Source organism: Poromitra crassiceps (genome assembly GCF_964638095.1).
Source record: "Poromitra crassiceps genome assembly, chromosome: 2".
Classification (NCBI taxonomy): domain Eukaryota; kingdom Metazoa; phylum Chordata; class Actinopteri; order Beryciformes; family Melamphaidae; genus Poromitra; species Poromitra crassiceps.
The window spans coordinates 70,661,019-70,681,198 of NC_139624.1; the positions used below are offsets into that span (position 1 = coordinate 70,661,019).

At 46.8% G+C, this 20,180-nt stretch overlaps 1 protein-coding gene across 3 annotated transcripts in view; it reads right to left on the minus strand.

The window, feature by feature from the left end:
- The window catches only part of arfgef1 (ADP-ribosylation factor guanine nucleotide-exchange factor 1 (brefeldin A-inhibited)), a 166,085-nt gene that overhangs the window by 38,308 nt on the left and 107,597 nt on the right, over nt 1-20,180 (minus strand). For all 3 annotated transcript variants that reach the window (XR_014552483.1, XM_083632059.1, XM_083632058.1), the window contains exons 9-22: nt 19,663-19,796; nt 16,131-16,365; nt 12,677-12,776; nt 11,924-12,063; nt 11,692-11,800; nt 4,845-5,046; nt 4,545-4,656; nt 3,563-3,768; nt 3,305-3,389; nt 3,012-3,177; nt 1,661-1,812; nt 1,396-1,524; nt 884-1,042; nt 411-555 (exon numbers count right to left, since the gene is read on the minus strand). Coding sequence is in view for 2 of the 3 variants with exons in the window: in XM_083632059.1 (XP_083488185.1) it covers nt 411-555; nt 884-1,042; nt 1,396-1,524; nt 1,661-1,812; nt 3,012-3,177; nt 3,305-3,389; nt 3,563-3,768; nt 4,545-4,656; nt 4,845-5,046; nt 11,692-11,800; nt 11,924-12,063; nt 12,677-12,776; nt 16,131-16,365; nt 19,663-19,796 (2,074 nt within the window). In the remaining variant the exon portion in view is untranslated. The remainder of the gene's footprint in view (nt 1-410; nt 556-883; nt 1,043-1,395; nt 1,525-1,660; nt 1,813-3,011; nt 3,178-3,304; nt 3,390-3,562; nt 3,769-4,544; nt 4,657-4,844; nt 5,047-11,691; nt 11,801-11,923; nt 12,064-12,676; nt 12,777-16,130; nt 16,366-19,662; nt 19,797-20,180) is intronic.

Below are 20,180 nucleotides of genomic sequence, written 5' to 3' on the forward strand. Positions count from 1 at the left end.
CAGCGCCAGGCACTGTCCACTACATGTACATAGCCCGTGGCCTGATGTGTGCTGTGTCTGTCATTCACTCTCAACATGAAATTCTTCAGGTGGGGGTAGATTCTGTATTTGGACATTATAACCTATATGTGGGACTCTCACTCCGATATTGTGAAATGGGAGAAGAAAAATATAAATATAAATATAATAATCCGATTATCAAAATAATCTGGCGGCCTATATTACTGCTGGCGGGCGCCTGTTGCCGACCACTGGTCTACGGGCTGGGTTCACAGTCAGGGATCGAGCCTGGTTTTGACTGACTCAGCTCCACTGAAAAAACATGCCAGGGCTTAATCCATGACTATGACACTGGACTTAGTGTACACTGGGGATGCTCTAGGACTAGGTAATGATGAGTTGGCACTTACCAAGGCCCAGGTACTCGTCGTTGCTCTGCTCCTTGGTACTTGTGATGAAGCCCCCCTTGTCCCGCACCGTCCCTGAGATGTAGCGCGCCTTCACCCCTGTACCGATCAGCTGAGCCAGCTCCAACTGACTGATGCACTTCATGATCTGACAGACAACACAACACAACACAGGCATGGTCAGAGACAACAAAATATTGAGATATTGAAAGGGAGACTGTAAAAGATGGAGACAGAAGGGAGGAGAAAGGGACTAGGTCTAGGAGATATCGAGATTTGGAGAAAGAACAATTACAAAACACCCCTAAATTAAAAATGGATCGCTCCGACCGGCAAAGTCATGTTGGAAGTTGTAAAATACCCGATAAATAGACACGGTGAGAACATATAGGGCTTAGGTGGAGATACAGAAAGAGAGGTAGGCAGGCAGACAGGCAGTTTTAAGTGACATGAGATTGTGGTAGAGAGGAGCCGACCTCGTGCCAGGAGTTGCCCAGGTAGTTGCCATCTGTGTGGGCCACAGTGATGAGGGTCTTGATGGTGTCAATGTTCTTCTGCTTCATCTCCGAGATGCCGGAGCTGGCTGTCAGCAGGGTGAACCTAGCCAGGGCCTGCACATATGCATCCCTCTCCAACTGAAAGAGAGACAGTGCGAGTGTGTGTGTGAAGGAGAGAGAGAGAGAGAGTGCGAGTGTGTGTGTGTGAAGGAGAGAGAGTGCGAGTGTGTGTGTGAAGGAGAGAGAGAGAGAGTGCGAGTGTGTGTGTGAAGGAGAGAGAGAGTGCGAGTGTGTGTGTGAAGGAGAGAGAGAGAAGAAGATGTGTGTGAGAGTGCTGCAGTGTTCCACAATTAAATCCATTTCACAATTACGCAACAATTAGTTTCATTGATATCAGCTCCTCTTTAAAGCAATTCCCCCTTTAGAAGGCTACACCGGAAAATCGAAGGGGGGGACAGATGTATTTTCTCCAGCTCTGGTTACTGCACTACCTGTATGGAGAAGATGCAGGCTATCCTGATAGCACAGCGGATCCCCTCCAGGCACAGTGAAGCCACCTCAGTGTCATCACAGTCCTGCAGACCCACACTGAAGGCAGCCAGGAAGGGTGTCCAGGCCAGCTGAGGAACACAAGGGGAACGAGGCGTCAGGTTTGTGTCTGCAACTGTGTGTGTATAACTTGTGAGTGTCTGCATCTCTGTGTGAGTGTGTGTGTGTGTGTGTGTGTGTGTGTGTGTGTGTGTGTGTGTGTGTGACCTTGAACATGGGCCTGACGTGCTCCAGATGCGTGGCGCTGGTGAAGGGAGCTTGGACGTGGCTAACGGCCTCCATCAGAGCTTTGGCCGTCTTCGCCATCTGTTCCATCTCCACGTTGTAGAGCAGACGCCTCTGCTTCTCACTGGCCACACCTGACCAAGGATCAGCACCCAGAACGTACAGACACGCACGGACACACACACACACACACACACACACACACACACACACACACACGTAAAGGGAGTTACTTAGTGCAGTGGTTCTCAACCTTTTTCACATCAAAAGACCCCTAAACAGACACAAATTAGACCACGGCCTCCTATCTGATCAGATTTCGTCCCTGGGTCCCCCATCTGATTAGTTTTTTGCTTAGACGTTTAGACGTATGAAACCCATGACCAAAATAGTCCTACATTCTGTCATTATGTTACTTATGGGTGGTATTATAGTGAAAATACATGTACATTATCCCCCTTTTTGCGGGGGACTGCCTGGAACCCCCTCAAGGACCCCTGGGGGTGCCAGTGAGAACCACTGACTTAGTTCGAGCAACCAAACATTCAAGAAAGAAAAGACTGCAGCTTTTCAGCTAACAAGGTACAGTATGTAAAGTATCAAAAGGAAGCATACAAAAGGATGGACAACGCGAAACCATAATAGAAAAATGCAGCAACCGGCCTCTCCTTGCGTATGAAAATGTTCTCTCAACACAGGAAAGAGTGAGAAAGTCACTGTATTTTGCGCTGTATATTTGTGTAAATTGTGTAAATCATGTTTACACAATTTACCTCATGTAGAAGAGACCATCTGGCTTGAGAGACTAACGGGAAGTGTAAATGCAATCGGAACTTCCGATTTACACTTCCTGTGACTCATAAACCTAGTCTGACTCAAACCACCTTTGACCAGGTGAGTCAGACTAGTTTGAGCAGGTTGAACAGGAAGAAGTGATACCCATTGTATCACGTCTTCCTGTTCAAAATGCAAGTGGGTGGGCAGGGCTGCATAAGGTGAATAGTCTTGCATGTGTGCACAACTTTGACTTCTACTGCAGATAATTGATTCACCAGTCGTTTTACTGACCAACCATCTAATCAGCTTAAATCTGATAGATGTCTCTGGCTTTGAGTCTGATGGAAAATCATCACAGCGACAAAGATATCACAATATCACACATATCACTAGATGATATATTGTGCTGATAAGTCGGTCTGAGATCCGATACAACTTCAAATAGGCGTTCAATGCCGCCTGCGAACAAAAATAATATTTTTGCCACGCTTAATTTCAGAGTGTGATGATGAGACTGTTGTTGCATCACAGTATCCAGTAGCAGTGTGGAACTCACTCTGCTTGTTGGATTTGATGGTGAGCTCTTTCGTCTCCTTCATGGCAATCTTCTTGCCCGCAATTTCATCATAGATGGCCGACAGATACTCCTCCGGCAGGTCTTTGCTGTCGTTGATGCCACGGTTCATCTTGATGTACTGCTCTTTGGTCATCTTATTCTTCACCTATGCAGAGAACAGTGATCCGGGTCAAAGGATGCTTTATGCAACACCTGCGTCATCCTCATGTACGGATGACTGCTGTCAAATCACACTCCCAGAGGCAGCGGGCTCACTATGGTGAAGTGCTTACCTGTGGGCTGTGAAGGTCTGTCGTCAACATGATGATTGAGTAGGCAAGGACGTACGCAGTGTCAGCACTAGCAAACAGGGTTTGCCTGGAAAAAAACACAGAGTGAAAGGGGAGAGGGAGAGAGAACGCAGATTAATTAAACAACACGTTGTATATGAGTCACACACAAAAAAACAAGTTCAGCTATTTCCATGATCTGGATGTTTGTTAGCCTACACCGCAGAGATCACAGCTGAGGGCCAGGGGATCTACACTCACCCCTGGTTGCATTCCAAATATCTAGCAGCAAATTTCTCCATGAGCCGATCAATTTTCTGGGCCTCTCCGGGGAGCCGAAAGCCCTCCAGGAATATCCGTAACGCAGAGACAAAGTCTTTGCCCTGGAAGTCCATTTGGTCCACGTAGGCATACATCACCTCTTTATTAAAGCGGTCGTTGTCCCCGAGGAACTCTCCCACTTGAGTCTGAGAGAGCCAAAGAGAGAGAGGAGGACTTCTTTCAACTGATTGTCAAACACACATTCAAAGTGAAAAAGATGATCTCAATTCATATTCCTCTCATAAAGGGGAGACGGAGAACTTGTTTGCCCGCGTCTTTGCCATATGCTCATTTCCACTAGAACCCAATGAGAACTGCTGTCATAACAAGCATCGGATCTCATCTCTGTTCGCCGACACTCTGTCAACGTCTGTGTGGATTAGATGAATGCACAAACGCTCTCTCGTCGCGCCACTCCAATTGCCACTGCTGTAGCACAAGTGTGTCTGAGGGCACTGCTGTCGCACCAGTGTGTCTGAGGGCACTGCAGTCGCACCAGTGTGTCTGAGGGCACTTGTTGCTGAGCAGATGTTACGAACGCTCTTTAATATCAAGCACCACTGTGCGCAGACACCCTCGAGGTTGCCCAATCAAGTCAGAGTGCACTGCTCGTTAAAGCAAACATCTATGCTCGTTATAGGACTGAGTCACAGTGGGTGCTTGGCAGTGTCATGTTGGTGGACAGACATTAGAATAGGCCATGCAGATGGAAAGGTCGTTGACCAAGAAGGCAGAGAGCATAGATAGATTTTGGTGAATTAGACTGGCTATCTGTTTATTTATCAGCAGCACTTCAGCTGCTAGGTGCTCTACTTTATGCGAACAAAAACAACCCTGAAAGGTGTAGTTGAATAAACGACTCTGGAGATGTGCTAAGGTCCACGGGCTGCGAAAGTGAATGAAATGAGGGGTGACTTGTTACCGAATCAAGCCTCTCTTCCTGGTGCAAGAACTGAGCCAGGTCCTCCGGGGTGGTGCCCAGCATGCCTTGCTCTTGAAGGTACTGGATCCCTCTCTTTGGTTTCTTGTTGAACCTGCGCAGAACACAGAGACACTGTACATACAGTACTGTTGCCAAATGCACACAGTCTCAACACAATAGAATGAATGGTGTGTGTGTGTGTGTGTGTGTGTGTGTGTGTGTGTGTGTGTGTGTGTGTGTGTGTGTGTGTGTGTGTGTGTGTGTGTGTGTGTGTGTGCATGCGTGCGTGTGCAGACTGACATGTCTATGCCCTGTTCGATGATCTCCTTTTGCTGCTTGAGGACCTCAAACTGCTCGGGGTTGTCGGTGCCTGACATCTGGGTGCTGTAGCTGCCGATGCCAGAGGAGGCGGTAGAGTCCAGCGAGTTGATGCTCCCGTAGCGGTTGATGGTCTCTGGAGCCTTGGTCTCGGTGCTCTCCTGCTCTGACGGCTTCTCTTGGCCTGAGGAGCAAAACAATACAATGTTGAAAATCAACCAGGTATTTCCCCTGTTATTTGTACAGGTAGGAAGCAACCGCTCACCCCCCCTCCGCCCCAAAAGCATCACAAAGGTAAGAGTTTTGAATTGAAACTGTGTTGTTGGCAGGTGCTGATAAAACTGCTTCACTTAAAGCTAGCTGGGGAACAGACACTTCAGTCATTGAACGGGGAAACGGCAACACAGAGAGAATGAATTCAATTAACCTGGGGCCTTGTTTAGTGATTACTGTCAGCAGGAAGGGCATGTGTACACAGTACACACACACTAATACTCACTAACTCAAGCACACACACACACACACACACACACACACACACACACACGTGTACACACACACACATACACACGCACACACGTACACACGCACACACGTGTACACGTGAACACACACACACACACACACACACACTAATGCTCACTAACTAACTCAAGCACACACACGCACACACACACACACACACACACACACACTCCCTCACACACACACACACACACACTAATAATCACTAACTAACTCATGCACACACACGCACACACACACACACATGTACATACACACACACGTAGGTACGCACACGCACGCACACACACACACACACACACAGAGCAGGTGCAAGAGCAGGCAGTGTATTGGGGAGATGGAGAGGACATGACAGCATGAAGCTGGGTTGTCTAATAAAGCTGGAGGCAGTGGATGAAAAGGAGCTGGAACATGAAGGCAGAGAGAGTGTTTTAGCCCAGTGGTTCTCAACTGTTGGGTCGGGGACCCAAAAGTGGGTCACGGGACCGTTTTGAGCGGGTCGCGGATGTGTGCATGAAAAAAAAAAGTCTGTCTACTCCTTGAGGATGCTGGCGTTCACAGCCAACATTGCTGTCTTTCAGAGGCTGTAGCAGCAACACTGCTGTCTTTCAGAGGCTGTAGCAGCAACATTGCTGTCTTTCAGAGGCTGTAGCAGCAACACTGCTGTCTTTCAGAGGCTGTAGCAGCAACATTGCTGTCTTTCAGAGGCTGTAGCAGCAACACTGCTGTCTTTCAGAGGCTGTAGCAGCAACACTGCTGTCTTTCAGAGGCTGTAGCAGCAACACTGCTGTCTTTCAGAGGCTGTAGCAGCAGGCTCATTTGAAAGTCTTTCAGAGGCTGTAGCAGCAACACTGCTGTCTTTCAGAGGCTGTAGCAGCAACACTGCTGTCTTTCAGAGGCTGTAGCAGCAACACTGCTGTCTTTCAGAGGCTGTAGCAGCAACACTGCTGTCTTTCAGAGGCTGTAGCAGCAGGCTCATTTGAAAGTCTTTCAGAGGCTGTAGCAGCAACACTGCTGTCTTTCAGAGGCTGTAGCAGCAACACTGCTGTCTTTCAGAGGCTGTAGCAGCAACATTGCTGTCTTTCAGAGGCTATAGCAGCAACACTGCTGTCTTTCAGAGGCTGTAGCAGCAACACTGCTGTCTTTCAGAGGCTGTAGCAGCAGGCTAATTTTAAAGTATTTCAGAGGCTGTAGCAGCAACACTGCTGTCTTTCAGAGGCTGTAGCAGCAACACTGCTGTCTTTCAGAGGCTGTAGCAGCAACACTGCTGTCTTTCAGAGGCTGTAGCAGCAGGCTCATTTTAAAGTATTTCAGAGGCTGTAGCAGCAACACTGCTGACTTGCAGAGGCTGTAGCAGCAACACTACTGTCTTTCAGAGGCTGTAGCAGCAACACTGCTGACTTTCAGAGGCTGTAGCAGCAACACTGCTGACTTTCAGAGGCTGTAGCAGCAACACTACTGTCTTTCAGAGGCTGTAGCAGCAACACTGCTGACTTTCAGAGGCTGTAGCAGCAACACTGCTGTCTTTCAGAGGCTGTAGCAGCAACACTGCTGTCTTTCAGAGGCTGTAGCAGCAACGTCTCCCTCTCCTACTCCCTTCCCCTCTCCCTCTCCCTATCCCTCTGCTTTTGCTACCCGGAGCCAATCTTGCATTTGTCTCTTCGAAACTACAAATATGGATTATATGGCTGGTGGAACCCCCCCCCCTGCCCAGATGGGACCTTCGCCGTGGGATACGGGAAGACAGCAGTCATTGACCCTAGGCTGCTCGTCACGATATACGAGATGAGCGGGGCAGCGAGTACTTGGACTGTTGCGATTTCTGATCTGAATCGTAAAAATGGATTACCTCTTGGAGATATCACTGCCGCTGCGCCGAAGTGTTTAAAATTGAGGACCAGGACTGACTCGTGCGAGGAATGTTGTTGATCGCTGCACCCACCGGGGAAACCCAAACATCTAATTTAATCTGCCCCCCCCCCCCCCACCTGCTATCAGCCGTCAAGGACACTAGCAGCAAAACTGTCCAGAAGTTTCGACTGCAACCTGCGCTTCCAACATTCACCCCCCCCGCCCTGACATCTGGACTGGAAAAACCGAGGCCATCTCTACAGCAACCGCTGTGTTTCAGCCAGGAGGGGGCTCAGACTTACACACATATACACATATGGACCCTAAGGACTCATAGGCCAACACACATGGTCACGCACGCACTCCCCCAAACCCCCCCCCCCCTCCCGCCTCCCCTAAAACCCACTCCCCGCCTTCAGCAACTTCCCCCCGCTTTCGCAAACCCCCACCCCACCCCCCCCTCCCTTCCCTCCCACGAACCAAGCTGGCGCTGAAATGGCAGCCTCCTTGGTGTCGTGGTGTGGGTTGTCTTTGCTGGTAATCCTGTACATTTACAACAAATGTATTTGTATTGTATAATATTGAAGTGTGCCTTTATTACTTTTCTAATTAGTAATAATGTGAATTCTGAGTCTATTTCATTTAAATGCTTTGTCCAATCCAAATTGCTGGCGCTGTTCAATGGCGACCCGGTTTTGCTCTCTGACTCTGAGAGCGAACCAAGCAGAATTTCGCTCGTGATACTTGTACCATGAAGTGACAATAAAGTTTATCTCTCATCTCTCATGCTAGATGTGAGCATCACCAGTTTAAACCTGTTTAAAAAGCATATAATAATAATAATAATAATAATAATAATAATAATAATAATAAAAGAAAAGAAATTTGGGTCGCGAGTTGCGACTTAACACATTCAGTGCCAGCGACGCCATATGGCGTCATTAGAAATTTACCGTACAGTGCCAGCGACGCCAAATGGCGTCATAACTCGATTTTTTTTTTTTGACGGGGGGGTGTCGATCTATGCCTCTTACATCGCCTCTTACAATATTCAGAGGTATTGAATGTGTCTAACCTATTTTACAGAACCCTTAGGTGGCGACAGCGCTCTCCAGATGAGAGAACGTGGAGTGAAACACACAGAAGAAGTCATTGGGGGGAAGGAAATCGCATCGCATCCGTCCGTATGCAGCGGCTTCATTGAAGCAACGTTTAGCTGTGCCCCTGCAGCAGCCAATCTGCTATCACAATTGAGCACCTCGATGTCCGCTGCAACAGCCTCCGTGTCCGCTGCAACACATGATCAGCCGTGGATTTGTTATTATTCTCAACTCGAAGCATGGGAGCTGGTACACGCGGCTGTAAAAAAGCAGGATCTAGCAGACTTTTTCAGTGCTGAGCACAGGCAGAGAAAACGAGAAAACAGCAGAGCAGAGAGACACTCCCACAACGGGGGGGGGGGGGGGGGGAGGAGGAGGGGGGGAGGTGGGCACGCAGAGCCAAGTACACAACACAGACCCAGACAGCAGGACAGGGTTGGCAAACGCAAGCCAGAATATCCGATGCCCACCAGCAGCAAAAGATCAGCAAGAAGCTGCAACCAGCAGCGCATGCAGGCGCCAGCGCTGCTGGTTTCAGCTAAAAATATTATTCTTCCAAACAAAATTCCCTTGCCTTCACTGTTTTATTGAAGGAAATTATTTTTGAGGTGTGACTACATCAGAAAATTAGCTTCAGAGTCAGTGATGTGCTTGAAATGTTTAATTTCACAAAAGGCTCATTATCTCAGCTCGTAGAAAAAAAGCTCTTTTTTTCGTTCAATCAAGCTATCTTCTCCGGCTCATAACTAAAGAACGGAAAATGGGATCAATAAACTTTTTTTTGCAGGTGATAGAAGAGAGTCTCATCGTTATTTGTGCGTGTTCAGTGTTTACATAGTAATTATTAAAGAAATTATATGACTGTTTTAAAATGCATTGCGGCCTATGTGGCACAGCAAGCAACCTTTTGCCCAAGGGCCGTGGCACTGAAAGTGTTAATGACTAAGGAAAATTGTGGGTCGTGACGTTCGACCAGTTGAGAAGAACCACTGCTTTAGCCAATAGCCAGCGGGGACGAGCTGAGGGATCGGCTGCTGGATCGGGTCCACCCAGGTGGCATGCAACACTGGGCTACAGGCGGGCGTCTGATTACCTATGGGAAACTCTTTAAAACATTCAGGTCACAGTCACGGTAATGTGAGCTGCCAGTGCTCCCTCATGCTTACCAAGTGGAGAGAAAAGGTTAGAGGATGACAGGGGGGAGGGTGGCTTCAACTAAAAGCCTAAACTAAAGCGCTGGACTGGGGAAATATTTCATAACGATGCTAGAAGATTAGCACACACAGCATTTAGCCCATTTAGATCTGTTCACAACAACAGATTCTACCATGAGAGCAATGCAAAGTGCACCCAAACATGGCTCTTGGGTACAATCTAGGGGTTTAGGGTGAGTAACAGGAAACCAGACAGGGTGTCTAATGCACGAAGGACTAGGACAAAGTTGTCTAAAGCTACAGACACCCAGGAACACAATAGACTTCAGAATGATTCATCCTGCTATACTGTAACCACAGTAACACACGTCTACCAAACAGCCCTTAACACACTCCTACTATTACCTGCTGCTCTCCCTTTGAAGTCATTCAAGGACAGAGAACAACACATCAGGAGCAGTTGAAAGAGAAGATGTGATATACTGTACCATAATGCGTCTGCTTCAAAGTTACAAACAACATTATTGTAATGAGACATCATAAGACACTTCCATTGTACTAGAAAGAAAATATTGTTGTTCTGAAGTTACTGTAGGACAGCTCAGGCAAACTCAAAATTCAAAAAGCGACCGAAGAACTCCTGATAGATCGGCTAATGAGTCGTCATGAGTTTTGGCCAAATATGGTGCCTTGGAGCAGAGAGTGAATCCAGCTGGTGAGCCGTCACAGGTTAGCCTCAGGCTAGCCTGTGGTCTGCTGCAGGGACTTGTGACATATCTGACTTACAGCCCGCACCCTCCTTTGTCAAAGAGCAGAGTGTGTGTGTGTAAGACCCAGGGGCCAGTATCTCTCACACACACACACACACACACACACACACACACACACTCTCTCTCTCTCTGTATGTCACCGACAGGTGTGTTTCATGGTGGCTTGGCCAACAGTGTTGCTGTGTTTTAGGCTAAACCTGTTGGATTAGCCCGTCTCCCTCGGCACTGACTCAATGCCTCTGCTCTCTGCAGCGGAGCTGATGCATGCTAGCTAGCCTTCCTTCTCAGAGTGCTAGCGTGAAGCTTCCTTCCGTCTCCGAGTGCTAGCGTGAAGCTTCCTTCCTTCTCAGAGTGCTAGCGTGAAGCTTCCTTCCTTCTCAGAGTGCTAGCATGAAGCTTCCTTCCTTCTCAGAGTGCTAGCGTGAAGCTTCCTTCCGTCTCAGAGTGCTAGCGTGAAGCTTCCTTCCTTCTCAGAGTGCTAGCGTGAAGCTTCCTTCCTTCTCAGAGTGCTAGCGTGAAGCTTCCTTCCTTCTCAGAGTGCTAGCGTGAAGCTTCCTTCCGTCTCAGAGTGCTAGCGTGAAGCTTCCTTCCTTCTCAGAGTGCTAGCGTGAAGCTTCCTTCCGTCTCAGAGTGCTAGCGTGAAGCTTCCTTCCTTCTCAGATTGCTAGCGTGAAGCTTCCTTCCTTCTCAGAGGGCTAGCGTGAAGCTTCCATGATGAACGCCAAAACCTTCGATCCCACAGCTGATCGCAGCCAGGCTGATGGATGTGGGCCGTATCGCTAAACCCAGTTAATCTCAGTGAAGAGCTGCTGCTGCCAGAGGCAGGTTTGGTCATGAGGAAAGACTTGGCAGCCTCATCTCTGACAATTCTCCACAGACTCCGGAGCAAAAATAATCTTGGCACTCTACGGGCTAAGCCTAGAACGCATAGAACGCATGCATACACAGCTTTACAGCATGTAGTATCCTCCGTGTTTCTGCTATAAACATATACTGTGAATTTACACCACTGTGGATAAGAACACTGGAGGATTATGTCTTGTTGACGTGGATCACTTTGTCACATCGCCGCATGCGACCGACGGAAACGCTTTCATCTGATCCATAAAGGAACAGGCAGAGCACTGCACTCTCCAAGAAACACTAAACACCTCCTGAATTTAATTCAGCTTACATGACACGTTCAACAACAGAGTGATGGGACAGCGAGTCTAACCAGACACTAACAGATTATTATGTATTGTTAGACTCTCCTGGGAGACATCTGTCTCGACTTGAACCAGAAGATAAATCATGAATTCTGGCAGTGATGTGTTAAGACTAATATTTGGTCAGAGCATGAACAGAAAGGTAATTTCCTGGTTTACTGAGGTCGTCTCTTTCAGTTCAGCTAAAATGGCTGCCAGAGAATCTTATAATTCTGTCTTACCGAGGCTGGTCTGGGAGTTGGGGTTGACGTATTGGTCGTTACTCCATTCGACCATACATTTCAAGATGGAGACGAGACATTCGAGGCCTTTCTTTCTGAGGGTCAGCTCCTACAGGGGAGATAGTGATGTTATTTCAGCGCCGGAGCAAAACTCAAATGACAGAGTCAGACAAAATAAATTGTGTCATAACGATGCGACGCGATGTAAAATGAATCAATGGCAAAATATTACCTGAAGAGGTGTTGTGCCGAGCTCATGGCCACCCCGACCCTGGGCAATCTTCGAGAGGTCATTGACCAACCGCTCAAATATGTTAGCAGCATTCAAGTCACAATCATAATTCACATAGATGTCCACCACACTCTGGGCATCTAAGGTGAGAGAGATATATTCAACAATGTCTTTTAAAATAAAATTCCACTGTATGTATTGTCTTGCAAACAGAGAAAGATTTAGTTTTGTATCAAAAACCATTCTAGTCCACAGAAACCAGACACACATTATTTGACACTGTGTCTAATTCATTTGCATACAATAAGAGGATAATAGGAATTGTACGAAAGGTGACAAATGTGGTGTTGACGATTCATAGCTCAAATTAAATGTTCACGTATACAACTTTGGCTTGCACGTATTAAGTAAATACTGCTCAATAAAGAGCAAACAGATGGTAGAAAATTATTTCCTGAACACCGTGTCAGTGTCAGGTAGAGAGAAATTAAGTATCTCCGACGGCAGAAATGAATAATCTAACTCTGCCTCTGCACAGCCTCGATGTCGTGACAAAAACACACGTCAGATTTCTCAGAGATTGTGCAATAAAAACCCTGCCTTTGGATCTCCCCTGCTGTCTCCCCACTGAGCCTCAATTACTACCTCAATGCTCGTGAAATACAGAAAGGGACATAACTACCGATGAACAAAGGATACATACTAAATAGGGCTGAGTTTCCTGTGAGAAAATGAAGACAGAGATATACGAACCTGCACATATTCTAGTAAGGGTTTGTATGACCATCCACTTGTGGTCGTAGGAGCTCGTGGACGTCTCGAGAATGTACAGGAAAATCTCCTTGAAGAAAACCTGCAGAGTGCATCAGTGAAGAAGAAGAAGAATCAGCTTTATTGGCCAAGTATCTACACATACAAGGAGTTGGACTTCGTTCAATAACTTATGATTGCTGGTATTATATCGTTCAACAAATGGACCAGTCATCTGTCAACACAACCAACACCGACACAGTTCTCCAGAAGCCCATTTGACTTTCTGTCACGGCCAGACACGGCGGAGATAAAGTCATCAAGCAACTTTGACGGGGAGATACATCAAGAGGCAACAGAAAATGAGTAATATTGAGACTCATTTGCACCGAGGTGGAACTACATCACGGTACGATACGAGACCACATCTCCCATAAATCACCTGTGTCAGCTGGTGTCAGTCTGTCAATATCAGAGTATACGTGATGGCTTTCAACAGGGAGGGGGGAGCACGGGGGGGGGGGGGGGGAGACTGCCGTTAACTCATTGAGTGCCAAGGACGTCGATCGACGTCAAAGTAAATAGTGACGTAGAGTGCCAAAGACGTCGATCGACGTCAAATGCATTTTTTGACGGTGGGACGTGGATCAAAGCCTCCTGCATCTCCTGTACAAATATTGTAGCTATTGAAGGTGTATAACCTATTTTACGGACTCATTAGGTGGCGACAGTGCTCTCCAGATTAGAGAAAGGTCTGGAAAACAGCAGGAAAAAGCCCCGTGATGAAAAAGAAACCGCTCATGCTGCAGCCAGAGCCATATAGATGGCTCTGGCTGCAGCTGACGTTGGCTGCGAACAGCAGTCAATCCGCGCCCACAACTGAGCTCCTCTGCCTCTGTCTGTCTGTCTGTATAGTTTCTCCACACGATTAGCCGCCAGAAAGGCAGCACCCGACGCCAAAGGGCCAAACCTTTCCCTGCAGTCCGGTTTGGCATTTCCGTGTCGCGCTGGGAGCCGGCGCACAAAAACGGAGCGCTCCGAAAATAGACTGGGTGCGTGTTAGGCTGTGTGTTAGTGTGGGGAGGAGTTTGCAGCTGAGGGGGGGAGAGGGGGGTGGGGCACGCAGGGCACCACACAACTACACCATGTCACTACATCAGAAAATATTATCTTCAGTCAGTGAATGTGCTTGACATGCTTCATTTCACAAAAGGCGGAATAACTCAGCTTCTAATTTGAAACGTGTCTTTTTGCTCAAAACAACCTATCTTCTCCGGCTCATAACTAAAGAACGGAAAATGGTATCAATAAACTTTTTTTTGCAGATGATAGAAGAGAGTCTCATAGTTCTTTGTGCGTGTTCGGTGTTTACATAGTAATATCACACAATATTCTGTGGGCCTCGAGAAATCACTGAAAACGCTCTGAAACTCTGGCACTGGGAGCGTCCGTTCTCCAAAAGTGGCTGGCACTCAATGAGTTAATGGCAAGTTGACAGACACTCTGAAAGGAACAGCTCCTCCATTTACGTGTTGCGTTGGCTTTTAAATGATAAGATGGGAAGATAAACCTGGGTAACACTATTTGGATAGTCCCCCAACAGACAGTCTACAATCAGTGGGACTTTACCTTTACAGAGTATTTGTTACATTTCAAAGGCTTATTAGTTGACATTCAACAATTCTACGGTCTATAATTATCTATAGAATATTATGTGACAATTCATGAACATACTTATTAACATGTTACACCAGGTGCAGGTGTGTGCCATGGGAAGCAAATAAAAAACTGTTTGATGAATCTCAACTAATAAGCTCTTAACACATTCACTGCCAACAGTTTTTTTTTACTGTAGGTAGCTTCTGCCAAGGTTTTTTTTGAGGATTCTGGCTCTCTTTGAGGATTATTTTCTGCTAGGACTTTGTGAACACAAAATATCTCAAAATGAACTAATAGAATGTGTGCTTTCTCTGTCTAAAAGAGTTAGTTTGTAGAGTTAGTAGTTATGTAGGCATTAGCAGTTGAATACAGCATGGTTTCAGCGTGTGAAAATGAAAGCTGAGAAAAATGCCTTTTTGTGAAATTCGATAGAACAGTCACTTTAACCATTTATTTTTGGCATCAGTAAGACAAGACATCTAAACAATAGTTCTGAACAGTAATTTCCTCCATAAGAGCACCCCCACCCCCCTCTCCTTCAAACTCCTCCCTCCGTGGGTGTGTCTCTGGTGGCTTTGCAGCGTTTGTCACGGGCGACGAGTCTCTGCCTGTCTGTGCTGCCTGGCTGCTGGCGGCCGCTCTTCGGGCGAGTCTGGATGAGGCTCGCTCGTTTCTTGGGGTTTCGGTTGAGAGCTTTGATGAAGCTTTTGCGATTCTGGGCTTTATGCTGCGTGTTTCAAAGTGTGTTGCACCCAGTCTATTTTTGGAACCCCCCACCGTTGTGCACCACCGTTGTGCGCCAGCGCGAAAGCGTTTTCGCCAAACCATTCTACAGTATGAGAATGGCTTCCTCACGCTTTCCCCTGCAGTTTTGGCTCGGCTTTCTCTAGTCTGTAGAGCACTGTCGCCACTTAGTGGGTCGGTGGAATGGGTTGTACACGTTCGGTGGCTCCCATATTTTTATAGGAGACGTAGGGGGCTTGGATCCACGTCCCACCGTCAAATTTTTTTTTTTTTTTTTTGACGAGTTAACTCGTCCACGGCAGTCAACCGTTGGTTTCTGCTTGACGAGTTAACTCGTTCACGGCAGTGAACGTGTTAAGACAATCTACAGACAAAGCGAGGAGAGGGGGAGATGCTGTACTGCTGTGAAGAGCCACTGACTGAGCAGCATGCATGGGAATACATACTGTAGCCTACAATAAGCCTAGAATAGATGTTGTAGCCTACAAAATCTATGCCAATGTAGGTTGTAGCCTATTGCTCGCTTTATGCTGCTGTGTGGTTTGTCCGGGCGTTGTCAGTGTCAACTTTTCGTTCCGTGACGTTATCAATTATGATATGAGTTTATGAGGAAATGGACTTGTGGCGATGTTCTGCGTCAGAGTTGGCAGCCCTGGTCCGGGTCAGACTTGTAGTGTTGCCAGTCTCCCGGCTAAGATGAGGCAAGAATTGATGGCAGTATGGCTGCATAGTCTGACATGATGACCATCGTGAAAGACACAAATATCGCAGTGTCTGATCGCGGCATTACTCTTGTGATGTGCATGGCATTCTGGTCTATTGGGGCTCCTGTCGGTGGAGACGTGGGTATCTGTGCCTCTTCTACAACGGATTTCTCCTCCTATGATTGTTAGTAGTAGTAGTAGTTTTTCTGATTTTGATTTTGATTCTGATGTGATGTCATACTGTCTATGTTTGGCCAGTTATCCCCAGGAATAAGAAAAATACACAACCAACTGACAAAATTTCCAAAAAAACAAAAAACAAACAAAAAAAAAGGTACTAAATGGGTTACCTCGATTTGCATCTTGAGGTGTGTCTTGAAGTGGGAAAGCAGGGTGAGGAAAATGGAGAGTGAGAGTTCGAAAACCTCAGGCACGGAGGAGACACCATTCTTGGACAGAGCCACACACAGGTACTGCTTGATGGCGTTGATGAACATCTCATTGGTCTTAAAGATGGGCCCAGCATTCTGCAGGATGGACAGGAGCAGCTGGAGGGACAGGACCTTGGAGCGCAGCTCATGGGACCTTTTGGAGGGAGAGAGTTGGAGGGAAGCGCAACAACAAAATGGAATGTATAAACCAAATGAAAATGCAATGAGAGGATTGTGTGTGTTTGTGTGTCCCTGCATAAAGTGCCTGTCAACGTCCATGTGTTTAGAACATGTACACTAGCCTTGTGTATCCTAACCCTTTGAGAATGAGGCTGGCTGCTGCATACTTGAGGGATTTTCCAGCCATCTGCTATTCAAGTTTCAAGATACTTTATTATCCGCAGAATGGACATTTTCATTGAAGACGTCGGACATAGAAAGAAAATTCACTAAAACCCAGCACTCATAAGTGCTGTAACTTCAGTAACTTCCTCAGTGACTTAAACCCTTAAAGAGCATGGGGCAGGTTAGAGACCCCAATCAGTCAATGTGTAGGTGAATTATGGAGGAACTCGATTTTCACATTAAGACACTTACATATACACTACAGTGACTTCTGGGGTCGTTTTACTTTTTGAGCTTTTATTTTGACATCTTGGATCCCAAAACTCTGACGTCACAGTGGGGAGTCGCCAGGCATGACCGTCTGTCCCTCTGTCTGTCCCTCTGTCTGTCGTCACTTAGGTCAGGGCTGTCAGTCACACACTATGGATGCTAACGCCGGTTTTCAGGAGGAAGAGGAGGTAGCAAATGTTTATGCACATGCATATGATGGCCTCAGCCTAATTTTGACAGTGAAAGAGAGCAGGGACAGCCCAGCTACGAAACAACGGACCGCGGAGAGAGTTGAGAAAGCAAGCGAGCGGAGGCGGGCCGAGGTGCGGACTGTAATTCGATACACACGCACGCACACACACACACACACACACACACACACACGCGCGCGCAAAAGTGACGTATCACTCGTGTCCAGCCATCTGGCCGAGTTAGAGCCGAAGTCCCGAACACAGTGAGAAAACCTCCCGAAGCTGCTGCTGCAGCGGGGTGCATATTGTCCGGCCAGCCGACCGAGAGGCATGCGAGCCGGGCACTATTAAACAGTTGGGGTGTGTGAGGTGGCTGGCTGTGGAGGTGGCGGTTTCACAGCCCGGGCATTTCTTCTCCTCCTCCTTCTTTCTCCCGCACAGCAGAGCGGACCCCAGGCTGCAGACAGCCCGGCGCGGCGCGGCGCAGAGCAGAGCAGAGCAGAGCAGAGCAGCGGTGCTGTGCTGTGCTGCTTGGGGAGGAAGGAGCCGCAGCCTCCCCCTCCCTCGAGTGAAGAGAGACGAGAAAGAGAGAGATAAAGAGAGCGTGTCACACAGCGTAGACACACACACACACACACACACACCGAGAGAGCGAGAGAGAGAGAGAGAGAGAGAGAGAGAGAGAGATAGAGCGTGTCTGCGCAGACAAGCACAGTGGGAGGGGATAGGGAGACACGCACGCGGGAGCCACTCCCCACTGTGACGTAGCAGGCTTTTTCTTGTCAGAATAAAAGTCTGTTATTTCCTTCTGAAAGTGTTTTTCTCCATATTTTTTTTCAAACTTTTTTTTTTTTTTTAATGATGCATTAACTTTTCAAATGGACATAGGGACAAGGTTAAGTATACATTTAGCAAAGGAATTACCCTGCTCCATGCTCTTTAAACAGCCATCAGACAGAGGACTGCATCAGCCCTCCCTCAGTGACTTAAACCCTTAAACAGCCATCAGACAGAGGACTGCATCAGCCCTCCCTCAGTGACTTAAACCCTTAAACAGCCATCAGACAGAGGACTGCATCAGCCCTCCCTCAGTGACTTAAACCCTTAAACAGCCATCAGACAGAGGACTGCATGAGCCCTCCCTCAGTGACTTAAACAGCCATCAGACAGAGGACTGCTAAGGCGACGCCATCACTGCTGTGCTGTCCTTTGCATCAAGAGCTTCAGCTTATCTGAGCCGTTTTCCACCGCAGCAGGAAGAGAAGAAGAATTTGGAACTCAAACTGTGGACTTTCAGCTAGTTTACGTATAAGCCGATATTGGCTGCTTCTCTGCAATGTGTTCCATCTGCTAAGCGGACAAAGTAGGATTTATGTGGCACAACAGAAATGTGTCCCCGCTTCTCTAACTGCTGAAAATATGGTCGTCTTTTTCCAAGGCACATGGGAAATGTGTGCCATTTTATTACCAACTCCAGCAGGATGTATTTTGTGCCATAAAACAATAATAGCGGTGTTGTTCTTGCAAGGGAAAACAATTTAACAAAGCATACATTTACTTATTAATTACATTTGAAACAATATATTACAAGTCATGCTGTTAAGAATATGAAATGTTTTTTTGTTTTTTTTATTAGAGAATGGAACTTTTATCCTTGTTGAGTTGAGTGCCATCAATCCTGAGTGTGAGAATTAATTTGACAACAGAAGACATTTGACTCATACTAAGCCTAACTCAGAGTGAGTTATAATGGAAAATACACAGTACCTTTGAACCCACAACGACAGTATCCAAGAACGAAGCTGAATTAGCATGACAGCAAGTCACTGTGACTAGGCTGCAGCATAAAAGCACCTCTCTATGACGTGTGTGTGTGTGTGTGTGTGTGTGTGTGTGTGTTCTGTCTGACATGACACATCAATGCTGTGCTAATTGACATGGCCTTCTTCCCTGTCATTGTGAGCATTTGAATCTCACACACTCACACACTCACACACACACACACACACACACACACCTGCGTACCTCTGTTGAAAGAATCTCCACAACCTTCTACCAAAGCTATTCAAATATGGATGGTCTGACCACTTTGCCACCTGACATTAAAACCATTGAACTGATTAAAAAAAACACACACACACACACAAAGTTACTGAAGAGACACTGTGTGAATTGAGTTATGTACAGAATCCAGATTCAGGAAATCCTGTTTCACAAAAAGCAAACCAATCAGACGCCTTTATCATTGTGGTAAAATCGGATTATCCTATTCCTATTGGTGCAAAAAAAAAGAATGAAATACTTAAATGGGGCTGCTGTGCATCATGAGACCAGGAAGTGAGTCAGAGTCATGAAAATTCTGAACAATGCCTCATCATCTCCTTCACCGCCATTTGTCAGAACAACCCTGCTATCACTGGAACCATCCCCATTTAAAACATGACTCATACAGTATCTGTTCTGATTTCTAATTCAGCCATGCAGGGGATTTTTCTGCAGTGGCTTAACTTAATGTAGAATATATTAGGGATATTAGACTAAACAACTAGATTGTGCACAGAGCGTTGTGATCGGGACCATAAAGGGGAAAAAAAATCTAAATAAAATAATCTCATCCCTGCAAACCACGTGGAAATGGCTCTTACTTTGGGTCGGGCGGTCCATCCGATAACGGCTTCATGGACAGTTTGCAGAGCGAGCGAAAGACGAGGAAGGCATCCTTCTGGAGGATGTGGGAGAATTTAGCACCTGGCGGCTGGCCGGGTGCTGCCCCAGATTCCTACAGAGAAACACAATTACAGCTAAATCAGCGCGCAATTAGCCTCATGTTCCTTCCTCGAATCTGACATCTTGACAGAGACTGTGATGAAAAGCCTTCCAGATCTACTGTACATTAGAAGATTTGTTTAACCTTGATCGCGGAGGAGTGTAAGCAAACATAATCACACAGTTGATATGAAGCTATAAAGGAGGGAGGTTACGTGATATTTTCTAGGGAATGTAGTGTATTCATCTTAATTAAAGAAGCTGCCAGTAGGAGCACTCACAGTGTGTTGACAATATCTTTCATGGTGATCTCTTTCGATTTAATCTAACAGTTTATTCTCCTCCCGCGGCATAGCTGTTCATCAAGGCCAATATGTGATATATACAAGGAATTAAA